The sequence below is a fragment of the Drosophila elegans genome, unplaced genomic scaffold, assembly GCF_018152505.1.
Source record: "Drosophila elegans isolate 14027-0461.03 unplaced genomic scaffold, ASM1815250v1 contig_133, whole genome shotgun sequence".
Taxonomy (NCBI): domain Eukaryota; kingdom Metazoa; phylum Arthropoda; class Insecta; order Diptera; family Drosophilidae; genus Drosophila; species Drosophila elegans.
Genome location: NW_024545499.1, coordinates 1,687,627 through 1,702,031, shown reverse-complemented (window position 1 = coordinate 1,702,031; position 14,405 = coordinate 1,687,627). Strand labels below are relative to the sequence as shown.

The window sequence follows — 14,405 nt, the reverse complement described above, 5'->3', positions numbered from 1 at the left end:
AAAAAAAAAATAAAAAAAACACCAAAGTTATAATTTTTTTTATATATTTTTCCAATTGTTTCTATGGGAGCTATATGATATAGTCGTCCAATTTTGATGAAATTTAAACCGTAATTGTGAAATAGCTAATCATTACTATTTCTCGAAGAACTAAAAAAAAATTAAACAAGAAAGGAAGCAAACTTCGGCAAGCCGAAGTTCATATACCCTTGCAGCTATTGCAAAAACTAAATATTTTTTAAAACATTAAAATTATGATTTACTTGCGTATATGTTTAAAACATTGAAGCTATGATGATTTGCAGCTCAATTATTAGATAATTATTTTAGATATTTTTATTATTTCTATATGATATAGTCGTCCGATTTTGATGAAATTTAAACCGAAATAGTTAACCATTACTATATCTCGAACAACTAAAAACAAATTTAAAAAACAGCAAAGCTATAACTTTTTTGTATTTTTTTTCCGATTGTTCCTATGGGAGCTATATGATATAGTCGTCCGATTTTGATGAAATTTAAACCGAAATAGTTAACCATTACTATATCTCGAACAACTAAAAACAAATTTAAAAAACAGCAAAGCTATAACTTTTTTTGTATTTTTTTTTCCGATTGTTCCTATGGGAGCTATATGATATAGTCGTCCGATTTTGATGAAATTTAAACCGTAATTCTGAAATAGTTAGCCATTACTATATCTCGAAGAACTAAAAAAAAAAATAAAAAAAACACCAAAGTTATCATTTTTTTTATATATTTTTCCAATTGTTTCTATGGGAGCTATATGATATAGTCGTCCAATTTTGATGAAATTTAAACCGTAATTGTGAAATAGCTAATCATTACTATTTCTCGAAGAACTAAAAAAAAATTAAACAAGAAAGGAAGCAAACTTCGGCAAGCCGAAGTTCATATACCCTTGCAGCTATTGCAAAAACTAAATATTTTTTAAAACATTAAAATTATGATTTACTGCGTATATGTCTAAAAACATTGAAGCTATGATGATTTGCAGCTCAATTATTATATAGTTATTTTATATATTTTTATTATTTGTATGGGAGCTATATGATATACTAGTCCGATTTTGAAGAAATTTAAACCGTAATTCTGAAATATTTAACCATTACTATATGTCGAAAAACTAAAAAATAAATTAAAAAACAGCAAAGTTATAATTTTTTTAAATTTATTTTTTCGATTGTTCCTATAGGAGCTATATGCTATAGTCGTCCGATTCAGCTCGTTCCGACTTATATACTACCTGCAAGTTTCATGCAGATAGCTTTAAAACTGAGAGACTAGTTTGCGTAGAAACGGACGGACAGACGGGCAGACTGACAGACGGACGGACAGACGGACATGGCTAGATCGACTCTACTAGTGATGCTGATCAAGAATACTTTATAGGGTCGGAGACGTCTCCTTCACTGCGTTGCAAACTTCTGACTGAAATTATAATACCCTCTGCAAGGGTGTAAAAAGAAAAAAGAACGAAAAATTTATTGAATGTGATTTCCACCATAACTAAAAAAAAGAGCACTAACACTAACACTTGCTAAATTTAAGTATTGTTTTTTTAATAAGTACAATCTCATTTCAGAAATTGTTGTAATTCTCGCTGTGTATATAAACTTCGACTTGCCAAAGTTTACTTCCTTCATTCGAATAAACATATACAAATAAAAAACTGGCATCTACCATATCTCAGGGTGACTCTACCGACTTTTGCGATATGTGGACGTTAGAGTGTGCTTGGCCAAATCCCAAATCTCTGAATTTTATAGTTCCCGGGATCTCGACGTTCATACGGATGGACATGTCTACTAAATATTTATATGTTTATATATTTTTTTTTTTTTGGAAACAGAAAAAACAGAACATTTTTAATTTTTACTGAGTTGACTTTCAAAGACTAATTAGCAAAAGCAATTTTATTGCATACTTTTCTCTTTGAATTCTTATACGGGATTTGTGTAAAGTTTTTTTGAAACCCTTTTTTTTTAATATAGAAAATAATTTCGATGTTTTAGAAAAATTTGGCACTATAGTTTAAAAACCTTCTTTCTTTAATACAGAAAAAAATCCAAATCATTGACGATTTTCTAAACTCAAAGGCAAATTTCTATGTTTAAGAAAAATTTTTGAGTGTATTATTTGCAAAATAAAAATAAAAGATGAATAATTCTTATTAATTAACTAATGCTTGAAACTCTATTATTTCTTACCATCTTAACTAATAGCTTACTGCTTCATTAATGTTCGGTTTTCAAGATAAAAAGATAAAATGTATTCTTTAAGAAGTATTTCTTGGCGTAAAAACTTCAGTATTAACTAATCTTAAAAACATTGACGAGCTCTTGCATCTTTATTAGGAAGCATATCCTTACTGTATTAGTATACCGCCCTTGATTCAAGACTCGCCTTTCGCTGTTCTGTGGCCGTAAATATTTATGCGATTAACATCTCTCAACACACAATCAATTTTCAAAATCAAAAAACAATTTCACACGCTATTAAGTTATTACGAAATTAAGTTCAACATGGTTAATAACGTCAGCAGATAAATATTCCTGAACTCCAGATGGCGCTGCTTTATTCCTTGTAGCCCTTTTTTGGGGCGCATTGTTTTATACCCTTGAAGAGCGTTTTATAATTTCAATCAGATATTTGCAACGCAGTAAAAGTGACATTTCAGACCCTATAAAGTATATATATTACATTACTAGGATGGTACATGTCCGTCTGCTTGTTTCTGTGCAAACTAGTCTCTCAGTTTTTAAAATTTCCCGAAATTTGTCTTCCTATTGCATGTAGTTTATAAGTCGAAACGAGCCGAATCGGGCAGACAGACGGACATGACTAGTTCGACTGTCCGACTCTGATGCTGACCAAGATTATATATATAATTTATACGGTCGGAAATGTCTACTTCACTGCGTTGCAAACTTCTGAGTGAAATTATAATACCCTCTCCGAAGGATGTTCAAGTTTTAACATTGCTGTTTTTTAGTGCTTATAATAAGGTTATGGTTAATCGACTGTATCATAAAGCTCCCTTGGAGACAATCGGAATATTGAAAAAAAATAAATAAAAATAAACGATCATCAAATTTTAGCTTCTCTAACTTTCAATTTTTTTTTAATTCTTTTCGACATAGTAGTGGTTTCATAATTCGGATTTACGTTTTCAATTTTATTGAAAATCGGAAAACGATATCACATAGCTGTCATAGGAATGGTCGAATAATTGAGGTGTTGTTAAACATATAGGCATAGGTGTTGTTGTTGTTTTAAGGAATATTTAATTCTTAACAGTTGAAAGAATATATAAATCTTTCATGTCAAATCATATAAAACTCTACATTTGTTAGACCATCTGCTTTTAGTAGTATTAAAAATCATTAACTTAACAACAACAAAATTGCAATATAACACAGCTTGAGTTAAGAAATAATTACGAAATTGCGTTCTGAAACCTCCAAAATGAATGGTTCGAGTATGTGCTATAAGTCTAGCCAACTTTCGCACCTTTAATTGATACAGTTACGGTCTCTCCACTTTCGATAGGCATATGGTCTCTCCGCTGGATTTCTCGTATACACGGCCACACTGAAGCGTAAAAAACTAAAAAGAGAAGCAACAGCGTGAGGTGTAAATAATGTAAGACAATGCAATATTGTAAAAGCGACCAGCAAATAAGTGCAGTGCGTTTGATATAAGCGAGATTGGAACGGCGGAAAAGCGATTGGCATTTCCTAGTCTGAAGCGCAATCGTGGAAAACGCAGCACACGCACACACACACCCACAATGCACACACATATGGACTGATATTTTTCGTCTACGTTTCAATTCGATTTTCGGAAATTTCACCTTCGCGTTGCTGTTTTTCGGCTATTTCAAACTTGTTTTCAGCTGTGCGCGCCCCGCCCTCCGCCCCCTTTCGTTCCGTTGGCAGCCGCTCACTTTTTAATTTGCTTACGTATTACGCTCGCGTGCCAATTCGCAGAGTAATTCGTGCAGTCTCAACGCAGAAGCTGGCATAAATCCACGCACATAATTCAGCCGCTGCCTTCCAGTTGCCCCCATGTCAGCTGTGAAACGTGTGTCGCTAAAAATAATACGGATCGGATCGCTGGAAATCAGTGAAAAGCAGCGGAAAGCGCAGTAGAAATGTGTGTCAAAAAGCAGCAGCAGGTGTATACGCAGTGTTCTATAGCGCTGCAACTCTGACTTTCTTTGTCTGTGTGTGTGTGTGTACGTGTGTGCGTGTGTGTATTTGTGCGTTGCAAACATATGGCTGCAAATAAAAAATAATAATAGTAAATAATACTTTGCAGATATGGGACACTTCTGAGTGCCCAGCCAGAATGTCTTAAAAGTCAGCCCGGAGAAAGGGAATCGAAAAGAACCAAATCCAATGACAAATGTAACAACCGAAACGCACCAGCCGCCCTGAGGAAGCAGAAGAAAGTCCCCCAAGGGCAACCCACCATCCCCCAATTATTATTGTTTCACTTTCGTTTACTTTTTGACCCTCCGCTCGGGAACGTGGTTTCTTTTGCGACGTGCAATACTTTGTGGCCAAAGTCTTGCAACGTTCCAAAGGAGAGCTGCACGTGGAGCGACGAGTACGGCCGTAAAAATACCCAAGTCCGTGGCCACCAAGCTGCAGCGTCTCAAGGCCAAGGCGTCTGCGAGCCAGCACTACGGCGGCAACTACCGCAAGGCATCGTCTGTCGGCACCCAGAACCACAATCACAACCAGAGCGAGGGCGACAGGAGCTCGTCTTCATCTGCTGTCCACGGCGGCCACATCCATCAACGCGGTGGCGCCGTCGAGGAGCGTTACCTTGCTGTGGCGGACGTGGCCGAGAAGTCATATCAAAACAGCACCACCAACCAAAACAACAACAACAACAACAACTATCAGAAGTCAAACCACACCAGTGCCAATTACAACCACTCCAGCTACAATAACCACCCACAAAGCGCCACCACCAACCTGCCTTACCACACCCAGAGTCCGAACCCGACCAATAACAATATCCACGCGATGATGATGACCAAACAGAAGAACTCCCTGGCCGAGCGCCTCAACATCGGCGAGGAGGTGCGGGAACTGAAGCTGGGTGCCACCTTCAATCCGAAGAACACCTCCACCGCCTTCCACACCATCAAATGTAAGTGTTGTCTGCGGTGATTCCCATTCCCCCCCAGCCAGAAATCACCCACAATTGCCTCGTCTTGCAGATGACTTCAAGCCAGCGAGCGTGGACACCAGCCGCATGGCATCCGTGGACGTGGGCTCCAACAATCAAGTTACTGTTATCGTGCCAAATTCAGGTGAGTGCACTCACAAAAATATGTTTACACATGATGTGGAAACGCCTTTCTATATACATATATGAAGAATTGATCATCAGTTTGATGATTTAAGATCACCAGCGGTTTAACTTAGTGTGTGCAAGGGGACAAATCAACTCCTTCAAAATTTTAATATGATACTGAAACACCAAAATGATGATGTTTACAATGCATTTGCTCACTTCTATGTCATCTTTCAAAGCCAATGTAAAATTTAAATTTAAAAATTATATCAAATTGTTCATAAATTAATATTTAAACTGAGCAAATTAATTTGATAACGATGTTCATTATACAACCCAAAGTTTATAAGCAGTGACTTTTTCATATCGCTTTGTCTCTACAAATAATGTTTCTTTCGTTTATTGTATGTTAAACTCCAAATTAACATGGATAACGACAAAACCAATTAATTATTAAACCAATGCCTAAATGGTGATTCGAGTTCAAATAATTTAACTTAACCAGCAGTGTGTCAGCACTCAAACTCCAAATAGCTAGACTTTCCCAGAGAAAAACTGATCTTATTGGCAGTGCACCTGTTTGGTCGAGTGCACCTGTGCAAATGCATTAAACGAATTATGGAATACTCCCCAAGAAGCTTAATTAAAAACAGATTTAGAGCAATCAAAAACACGTGCTTCAAGTCAAGTTTCTGATACACTGAGAAAGTGGCTCAAGTTGTCACCAAGGCTTACAAAACATTTTCAAAAGTCCACTAGATATGGCATAAAATCCTTTTGAGGGCAGACAACATATAAAGTTATAAAACTAAGATTTTAATTACATTGGGTATTAAGATATTATTATCCATATTTGTAATTGCAAACTTCAACCCTTTTAACGTTACATCAATATGATAAAAATATATCATAGTTGTGCTAGGAGCTGCAAAAGCTTTTGCGGTCGCGTGATTCTATACAATATCAAATTAGGTTTAGTCGCACAAATCAGTCTATGTTTTATTAAATAATTACAGAATTAAATGAATAAATCAGCAACATTATTGAAGCTAGGAATATCGAGTGGCAATCGATTAGCAGCTCGAAAGAACCCCAATAATTATGTAGGAATGTATGTATCGAACAATGTCATACAAATAATTTAAAAATTATTAGCAAAATTGCTAAAAAAAAAAATTCGCTGGTGAGCTGTCTCTACTTCCCTTTTAAATGTTGCAGTTGGTGTGCAATCGCAGCTAGCTGTATGTGATTAATTTGGACCGAATATACGGTTTAATGACAATATTTGGATTTATAATAAAAGGAAAACCAATTGCAGTTATCATTAAAATATAGCAGTTTTCGATCTAAAAAAAAATCGCAGTTGCTTGACGAGTGGAATAGAGACCAGCGTTAGAGCAAACACACCAAATTACAAGCAGGCAGAATGCAGCCAAGCGTTCAAGTCTTTTCTCTCGGCTTCTCCACACTCGTACTACTTGTATTTCGCTATGCTCTTTGTGGCCAGACATCGTCTGGGCCCTGACGACTGCGGTTGGGCTGTTGTTGGACCTCATTGCGGCTGACTTGGCTTGTGTAACGCTCCGTTGATTGCCAGCGACGAGTCGCCAAAGAGTTTTGGCGGCGGCGGCGACGACAATAACAGCGGAATTTGGTCAAGTGTGGGTCTGAAAGTGGTTCGGTAACTGCCCCATTTGTTCCCCTCCTCCACTCCCTTGGAATCAGACGGGTGCAGCCGAAAGCGCACAATATGCCGAACTAGTTTACAGTTTGGCATGGGCAAAGCCAGGCATTCCATTTAACCTATCAATTTCTACACACTTTTGGCGAACTTCAGTAACCACAACAAAGATAACCATATCGTGCACTCACAACCACAGTCAATCTGATAGCATGTTTGATAGAGAAGAACAGCGAATTTAATCCGACATACCAACACTTCATAGAGTTTTCGCTTATTTACATTATTTTAAGCAGTCCAAAATACTGCTGACTAGGATTTGCTTTTCTGGTGCTCAGATGTCCGAGCTGAAAGCATTTAAGTTTTCCAATATGAAATCAAGAAACACTTTATTCTAATAGACTGTATAATATTAAATGAAATACTTAAAACAAAAGTTTAGCGAACTATAATATTGATATTTCTATCAATAACAAATTGATAAGAAGACAAGTCGACAGGTTGACATATGACCAATTGATCGATTTACAAAGGTTTTATGTTGAAAATTTATCATGTTAAAATACAAGATTGAAGTTTTTTCTGCAATTCTAGGGAACCACCCAAAAAACAGGCGTGGCTTGCTTTATAATTTATTAATGAGTTTAGGGCCAACCCTTTTGGACTTTGAAATGTGTCAATTTTATTAAACTATAAACTTAACTTCTTATTGTTTGCAAAAGTCTCCACTAGCGATCCCAACTTAAACATCATTGAACTGCCTTCCTTGACGGCCGTTCCAGAAGCATTCAAAACTCTGCTTTTAATTTCCTTTAAACGAGTGACTAGGGCCATTATAGTGTGTACCTGTAGGACCACCACTTTATTTTAAAGGTAGTACGTTCTCTGACAGTAGTGAAAAGATTCTTACGGACTATTAGAAAAGCGAACCGCATTTTAGACTTCACTTGGTGGCGTTTTGTGTCGGTTTTAGGCAGACCCCCCAATAAATTATAAAAATAGCATGATAAATGCTATTAACGTACATTTTAAATTGAAAAGAATGATCTACAGATACAAACCAAATAAGATTGTGTTCCTCCTAGCCATTTTTTTATAAAGCCGTCGAAAGTGCTAAAAATGCATTACATATATGTATGATAACTGTGGGATAAAGCCCAAGTATTGTTGTTGGTTGGAAACTGATTTCATTTTAAGACATTAATATTTTGCAATATTGATGTACTTATTTAATTTAAGTTTTGAGATGAGAAGAGTATTTAACAAGAGATAACGATAAAGTCGAGTTTCCCGACTGTTAGATGCCCGTTACTAAGCCAACAGACTTAAAACTAAGTATTAGTGACTTATATAAGAAGTTTAGGTGGCGCCATCTGCCGAACTGCATAGACAACACCATAAGCGAAGTGTCATCATAAAATGATATTCCTGTTAAAGTCCCCAGAACATTTCAAATGAAACAAAAATGAGCGTTAACTGGAGATGTGCTCTTTATTTCGAGATATTTGGCGGTCATCCCATACTAGAAATTCTTCGCACGATGTCCCTCATGGGGCACATGCCTGTTCTTAGAGATATTATGTTTGTGTTTTTGTTAGTCATAGGCTTAATAATTTTTGGGCAGTACGGAGGAGAACAATCAATGGGCGGCGGGCAGTAGGGTGCCATACAGCCCGGAGTGACACTCATTTCTGAGTTTACGGGAATGCATCTGGGAGCCACGCAGGGATTTGGACAACAGGGATGCCAACAAGTAGGCGGAAACTGGCAGGCAGGCGGCTTGCATGGTGGATAGCATCATGGCGGTACGCATTTGGGATCACAATGGGGTAGTACGCAAGGATAACAGTAGGGTGGCTGGCAAATCGTGGGGCAGAACGGCATGTAGCACCAGGGAAAGTAGGTGCCATCGGGGTATACAAGCTCGTAGGTTGGGTGGGGCGGGGGATGAAATCCTGGAGCTTTACCTCGTGATGGTGGAGGCGGTGGTGGTTTTGGTTTTGGTTTTCCGCATGGGTAACATGAGGGTAGATACGTGGGCGGCTTGGGGCACAATGTTTCTACTCTCTTAGTTAGTGACCTAAACAAGAAGCATCGTCGTGACGATGTGGTGTAGACCTCTTCGAGAGCTTTTCCCAGAGACGGCACCCATTGGGATCCATACTTTTTTCCAGAATTTGCTTCAGCAATGGCGCTTATCAGATCCGATGTAAGTTTCTTTAATTTGAGATGATCCTGCGAACTGCTCAGCTGAACGCCAATCAAACCTAGATGCCAAGAAAAGTATATACGATTATACTTTTGACGATGCAAACTAGTCTAACATTAAATATTGGCTCGCAATCTTTGATACAAATGTTTTTTGACAGTTCCTCAAAAAACGTTTTTGAAAGACTTACATATTAAAAGCAATAACAGCTCATCTGAATAGTTTTAAAGCAACTTATACAATATATGCACTTGCATCCAAAAAACAAATCACTTGTACCTTACCTAATTTATTTTAAACGAGAACTGAATCATAATGGTATGCTATGCTTGAAAACCAATCTAATCAAACAACCAATCTTCTTAAGTGTAATACATTTATATAACCGGTACTACTAGAGTGTTTTTAGCTGCACAAATGAATTAGCTTAGTCAAATGAATCGGTACGCATAGTTCTGTAACTATATATTAAATATCTTAATAAAGGAAAGTGCGAATGAAAATATTTCGAATATTGGAGCTGTTGGGGCTGGTAGATTAAGAAGTCCAACTTTCTCGCGTTGTAAACACGCTTCAAACGACACTCAATCATCTCAATCCGATCCTCCGTTCAAAAGATATTCGATAAACAAGATTTGGACGGCCTTTTTTATAATAAACATCATAAAATGTAGTATTTTTGGAGTTGAAGATAAAGTCGTCTCTTCAGTCTCACCTCGATAATAGTCGTTTTTGTTTGATCAAGAAATAAAGAAAACCATGACTATTTTTCGGAGTATTAAAATAAATTGAAAAACAGCGGCATTATGATTTTTTTAAATTTATTTTTCCGATTGTTCCTTTGGGAACCTTTCAATAAAATTGCGTATCTAATCCTGGACTTTTTGAGTTTCCTGTTCGGATTCAAACAGTTTGACAAGCATTTGGTTTTTGTGTTTTTTATCCTTTACCGAAATTTTATTGCTACTCCATTTGCAAACAACATTGTAGTTAGTTTAAATAAATTAAATCTTTTTCTTAAAATGGTTTCTAAATTTATCATATTCTATATATGCATATGCATATATGTGTTCCCGAAATGATATAAATCCGATTAAAAAATAATACAAAATAAATGCAAATTTCCGAAAAGGAAATACATTTTTAGTGAACTAAAGCTGCATTGCGAATTGTTTAAAAAGCACTAAACCTTAAGTACACGTCTGCCTATATAAATACTTGGACAAGCAATCGCTACATTTAATCAATTGGGTCCATATTACCTTTAAACTCAGAACATAAATGCTATCATTTCTTTCTTTAGGAACGGTTAAATTTTGACTTAAGATAGATATCGATGTTGATACGATTTTTTAACTTCCTCACTTTGAACTTTTGGAATATATTTATTTCGAAAAATAAATGAGATCATTTCCACTAACCTGTTTTTCGTCTTTAATTATGCTTGACTTTCAAAACCAAGAAATTTTTGGGAAAAATGCTTTCACTATCACTTAATTTTATATACACTTTCTTCCAAAACAATAAATTCATTAAAAAATAGTGTTTATCGATTTAGTTATTTAAAACAAAAGAAACAGACTTATGGACCCAAAAAACTAATTTATAACATTTTGGCTAGCTTTTTTTATGCAGAACTCTAAATGAATTAGTCAACAAAAAAATATATATATAATATACTCTTTACTTAGCTTATCAATTTTAAAATAAATTTCCTTATAACTCATAAAATAATGGTTCAATTTAAAAACATTTTTAAGGATCGATAGATCTTGAACAAACTTAAACTTATACCACCAAAAACTTGGCCTCTACAATATCGCCAAATTTGTTTTCAAAAATCAACAAACTTGTATTACCTGAGCATTTGAATGAAACTGGCTTTTAGTAATTGTTGTACTGCGTTTATCTTGCAGAAAGTTCCGGTGTGCCTCATACAGTTTATAAGGGTAATCAAAGGGAGTATGCAAAGGAGTGCTTGATGATCTATGACAAGGAGACGGGCGCTATCACAATAGAAAAGCTGCATCACAACATTCAAGTGAAGAAGACAAGGTGGGTTTCATCTAGTTGATTTCTGAGTAGCTACTAAACAACTATTTTCCTACCTGCAGAAGCGAAGTAACCAACAAGCCAGTCCTGCTGCCAGCTCAGAATGTGCCCGTCAACATGGGACACAGTCAGGTCATCAACGGAGCTGGAGGGGCACCAATATCAGTTTCCGGGCACGGATCCGGATCGGCACCCAAAATGGAGAACAGCACCATGCGAATCTCATCGAAGACGAAGGTTTCTACGGGCAGCCGTCGCAATAATATAAGTAAGTAATAAAATAATTGTTCAGGAAAACAAAGAAGGTTTATTGCATAGAATCTTCAAAGGTTTTAGTTCACTTTGATTGGGTTAGGTTTGGTAAGTCTGGCACACTTAATCTTAGACAGGTCCTTCGCGACTTAGATAAATTGTTTAAATTGTCTTAAAATAGGTAACTGAATCTTTTTAATTATATAAGACATTTTTTTTTTTGTTTAAATTAGACAAATATTGCAGGAAGTACATATGATATATGTATTCTTTGTTGAGTTGATGTTCTATTCTTGAATATTTTTGAACATGTTTTATATATTTTTATGTGATCTGCGCATTCTAGTGTATAGTGTTCCTTTTTTATTTTGTTCATTTCTTTTTTTTCCTTTACGTATTAAAAAAATTTAATTTCATTTTTACCTTACCCTAACTTTTGGAAAACTTCCTAGGTATAAAAATCTAGTACCCAAAAATAAGACTAACTAAAAAAAACATTGTGTGAGCAATTGAAAGAATTTAAACTTTCACAGCTGTTTAGCATTTATACAAAAATAAGTCTTACTGAAATACCATTGTGAGGGCAATTGCTGTTTGGCATATAAACTAGAATAAATTAAAGGTAATTTGTATCCTTATAATTTTCAGTTGACTTTAAGCCACGCAATTCGCCCATGCAGCAGAGCTCACCATCGCGTCCAGTGCCAGTCCACCGCAGCCCCCAATCTGCGCCAGCGTATGTTATCCCCAACTTAATTTTGAGGACTTCTAATATATGCTTTTAACCTCTCAGTTGGGATGCAAACAACGCACAGCAGACGTTGCCGAGCATTCCCATGATCACCGACGACGATGACTTTGGTCTGAGGGCGGCCCTGCACAGCAGCGGGCAGGCGAATACCTCAGGCTCCTCGACCGGTTCGGCGGCGGGCCAGCCGGACTTCGGGTCAACGACCTCGTCGTCGCACATGGGCAAGCAGCGGCAGGCTCCCCAGCACGGCCATGGCAAGCGCCAGCAGATGCACCACCGGGCAAGTCCACCGATGGCCCAGCAACAGCAGCACCACCAACAGCCATCGAGCTATGGACGTGGCTTCAACGGCGGCCACAACCACGCACAACAGCAGCAGCATCAGCAGCAGCAGCAGCGGCACTCGCCACAGCAGCACCACCTGCAGCGCCCTTCGGCCTACGGCCACGGCAACAGCATGCCTATGGACTTGGACGCGAACAGGGAGCATGAACTGACCTCGCAGTCCGTGGCGCAAGCGGCTGCCGCTTTGGAACAGGTAGGTTTGCAGTCAGATTCCGTGTGAAGTAGTCCTAAATTGGGGATTCGGCCACTTGCAGCAAATTGGCGGCGCATTGAGTGCCTCGAGCTCCAGCTCCGAGTCGGATTCCAGCGACAGTGACAGCGGCAGCGACTCTGACGACAGCACTGAGGACGATCGCCCCATGCAAAGGCAGCAGTCGGAACCGGAGCAGCATCATCACCAACAACAACAGCAGCAGGCAGCGCAGGTGTATCAAAACCAGCACCACCAGCAGCAGCAGCAGCAGATGTCGCAGCAGCATCTGAACCAGCTGCCCAACTTGGGATTGGGATCCATATCACCAGCCTACGGCGGCAATCATCAACAACAGCAGCAGATGCATCACCAACAGCATCACCAGCAGCAGAAGCAACAGTCCGGCAATTATGCGTCCAATGGTGGCTTTCCAAACGATTTGCTACAGAACGATCTACAATTGTCGTCAAATTCGTCCGACGATGATGACGATTAGCTGCTTTAGGTTTGATCTAAATCGCCTTTATTTGACAAAACCAACGACAAGAAGAGCAACAACAATTAATGATATTCTGCCTATATGCGTGTAATTAATTTCCAATTATTGAGGGGTGATTTTACTTGCTAGTGAAATTTTTATAAATAAATTCTTAGTTGTACACCACAATATACACAAACATATATTAATTAATTTTAAACATTAATTTTAGACCTTCCAAATGTGCTGGAAAACATTAAATTAAATCAAGAACAGAAAAATCAAATCAAAAACACACAAATCACAACTTAAACCTATCTTTGTCAATATATATTAATTTTAAATATGAAATTAAGGTTATGTGAAAACTGTTGAAAGTCCTAAAGAAGATCGCACGCAAATACATATAAACCAACAATAACCAACAGAAGAAATAGACGATGTAGACGAAGCAACTACGGAAATTATTTAGTTTTTAATAAGAACAATGAAAATCTTAAAAATTATTTTTAAGTTTTCAAGAAAAAAGTGACCACGCAGATTTTTGCCATTAATTACACATTTAAATCTAAGCCGTATAATCATTTTAAAATATTCAGATACCAAAAGCGAAAAGAAACTTTTTCAAATAATATTTTCAAGTTTTATATTGTTTTCCCTTATTTCGCTCTTTTGTAGTCAAGCTTAAATTTATCGTTGGCAATTTATTTAAAATTTTCAAAAACAAAAAACCTATTTAAATGTTCATTTTTGATTAATTTGTTAGCTATATTTATCACGAATGTATTTTAGCCCCTTATCTTTATTAGTTACATATTTGTGCGGTATGAAGACATTTATGTTTTTAGCTCATGTTTTATTTGAATTTATTTGTAGTTCTTTAATTATTTTTTAATACATATTATTACGATTTTGTTATGAGCTTGCAATAGTTAAAAGCAACGAAAGAAAATAAATGTGAATCGAAAGAACCGGCCTGGTGAAAACCATTATTGTTTTATGTTTCCCCCACATACTCCAAAGATTTCTTACAATGCTGAGCAGTATAATTTACTCACTCAAAACACAACTCCTTCCAAATGTGAGCGTGCACGAAGTCCAGAAACA

At 37.0% G+C, this 14,405-nt stretch overlaps 3 protein-coding genes across 4 annotated transcripts; 1 reads left to right on the top strand and 2 right to left on the bottom strand.

Moving 5' to 3' along the window:
* Window positions 1-3,561: 3,561 nt before the first annotated feature.
* LOC108149646 (ell-associated factor Eaf) lies at window positions 3,562-14,269 on the top strand. 2 transcript variants are annotated; one of them, XM_041707135.1, is made up of 8 exons: window positions 3,562-3,669; window positions 4,348-5,190; window positions 5,261-5,353; window positions 11,144-11,282; window positions 11,342-11,547; window positions 12,180-12,267; window positions 12,325-12,820; window positions 12,882-14,269. In XM_041707135.1, the coding sequence occupies exons 2-8, from the start codon at window positions 5,064-5,066 to the stop codon at window positions 13,314-13,316; spliced, it is 1,584 nt and encodes a 527-aa protein (XP_041563069.1). In that variant the 5' UTR covers window positions 3,562-3,669; window positions 4,348-5,063; the 3' UTR covers window positions 13,317-14,269. The 2 variants fall into 2 exon arrangements, with proteins under 2 accessions (XP_041563069.1, XP_017132873.1); XM_017277384.2 differs by lacking the exon at window positions 3,562-3,669 and having other exon boundaries at window positions 4,336-5,190.
* On the bottom strand, window positions 6,425-8,107 carry LOC108149573. The gene is made up of 2 exons (XM_041710841.1): window positions 8,080-8,107; window positions 6,425-7,878 (listed from the first exon to the last, which is right to left on the bottom strand). The coding sequence occupies exons 1-2, from the start codon at window positions 8,105-8,107 to the stop codon at window positions 7,709-7,711; spliced, it is 198 nt and encodes a 65-aa protein (XP_041566775.1). The 3' UTR covers window positions 6,425-7,708.
* Window positions 7,787-9,819, bottom strand: LOC121467977 (36.4 kDa proline-rich protein). The gene is given in 2 exon segments (XM_041710815.1): window positions 7,787-9,337; window positions 9,796-9,819. Coding segments are annotated over 2 exon segments (831 nt in total). The 3' UTR covers window positions 7,787-8,530.
* Window positions 14,270-14,405: the final 136 nt, after the last annotated feature.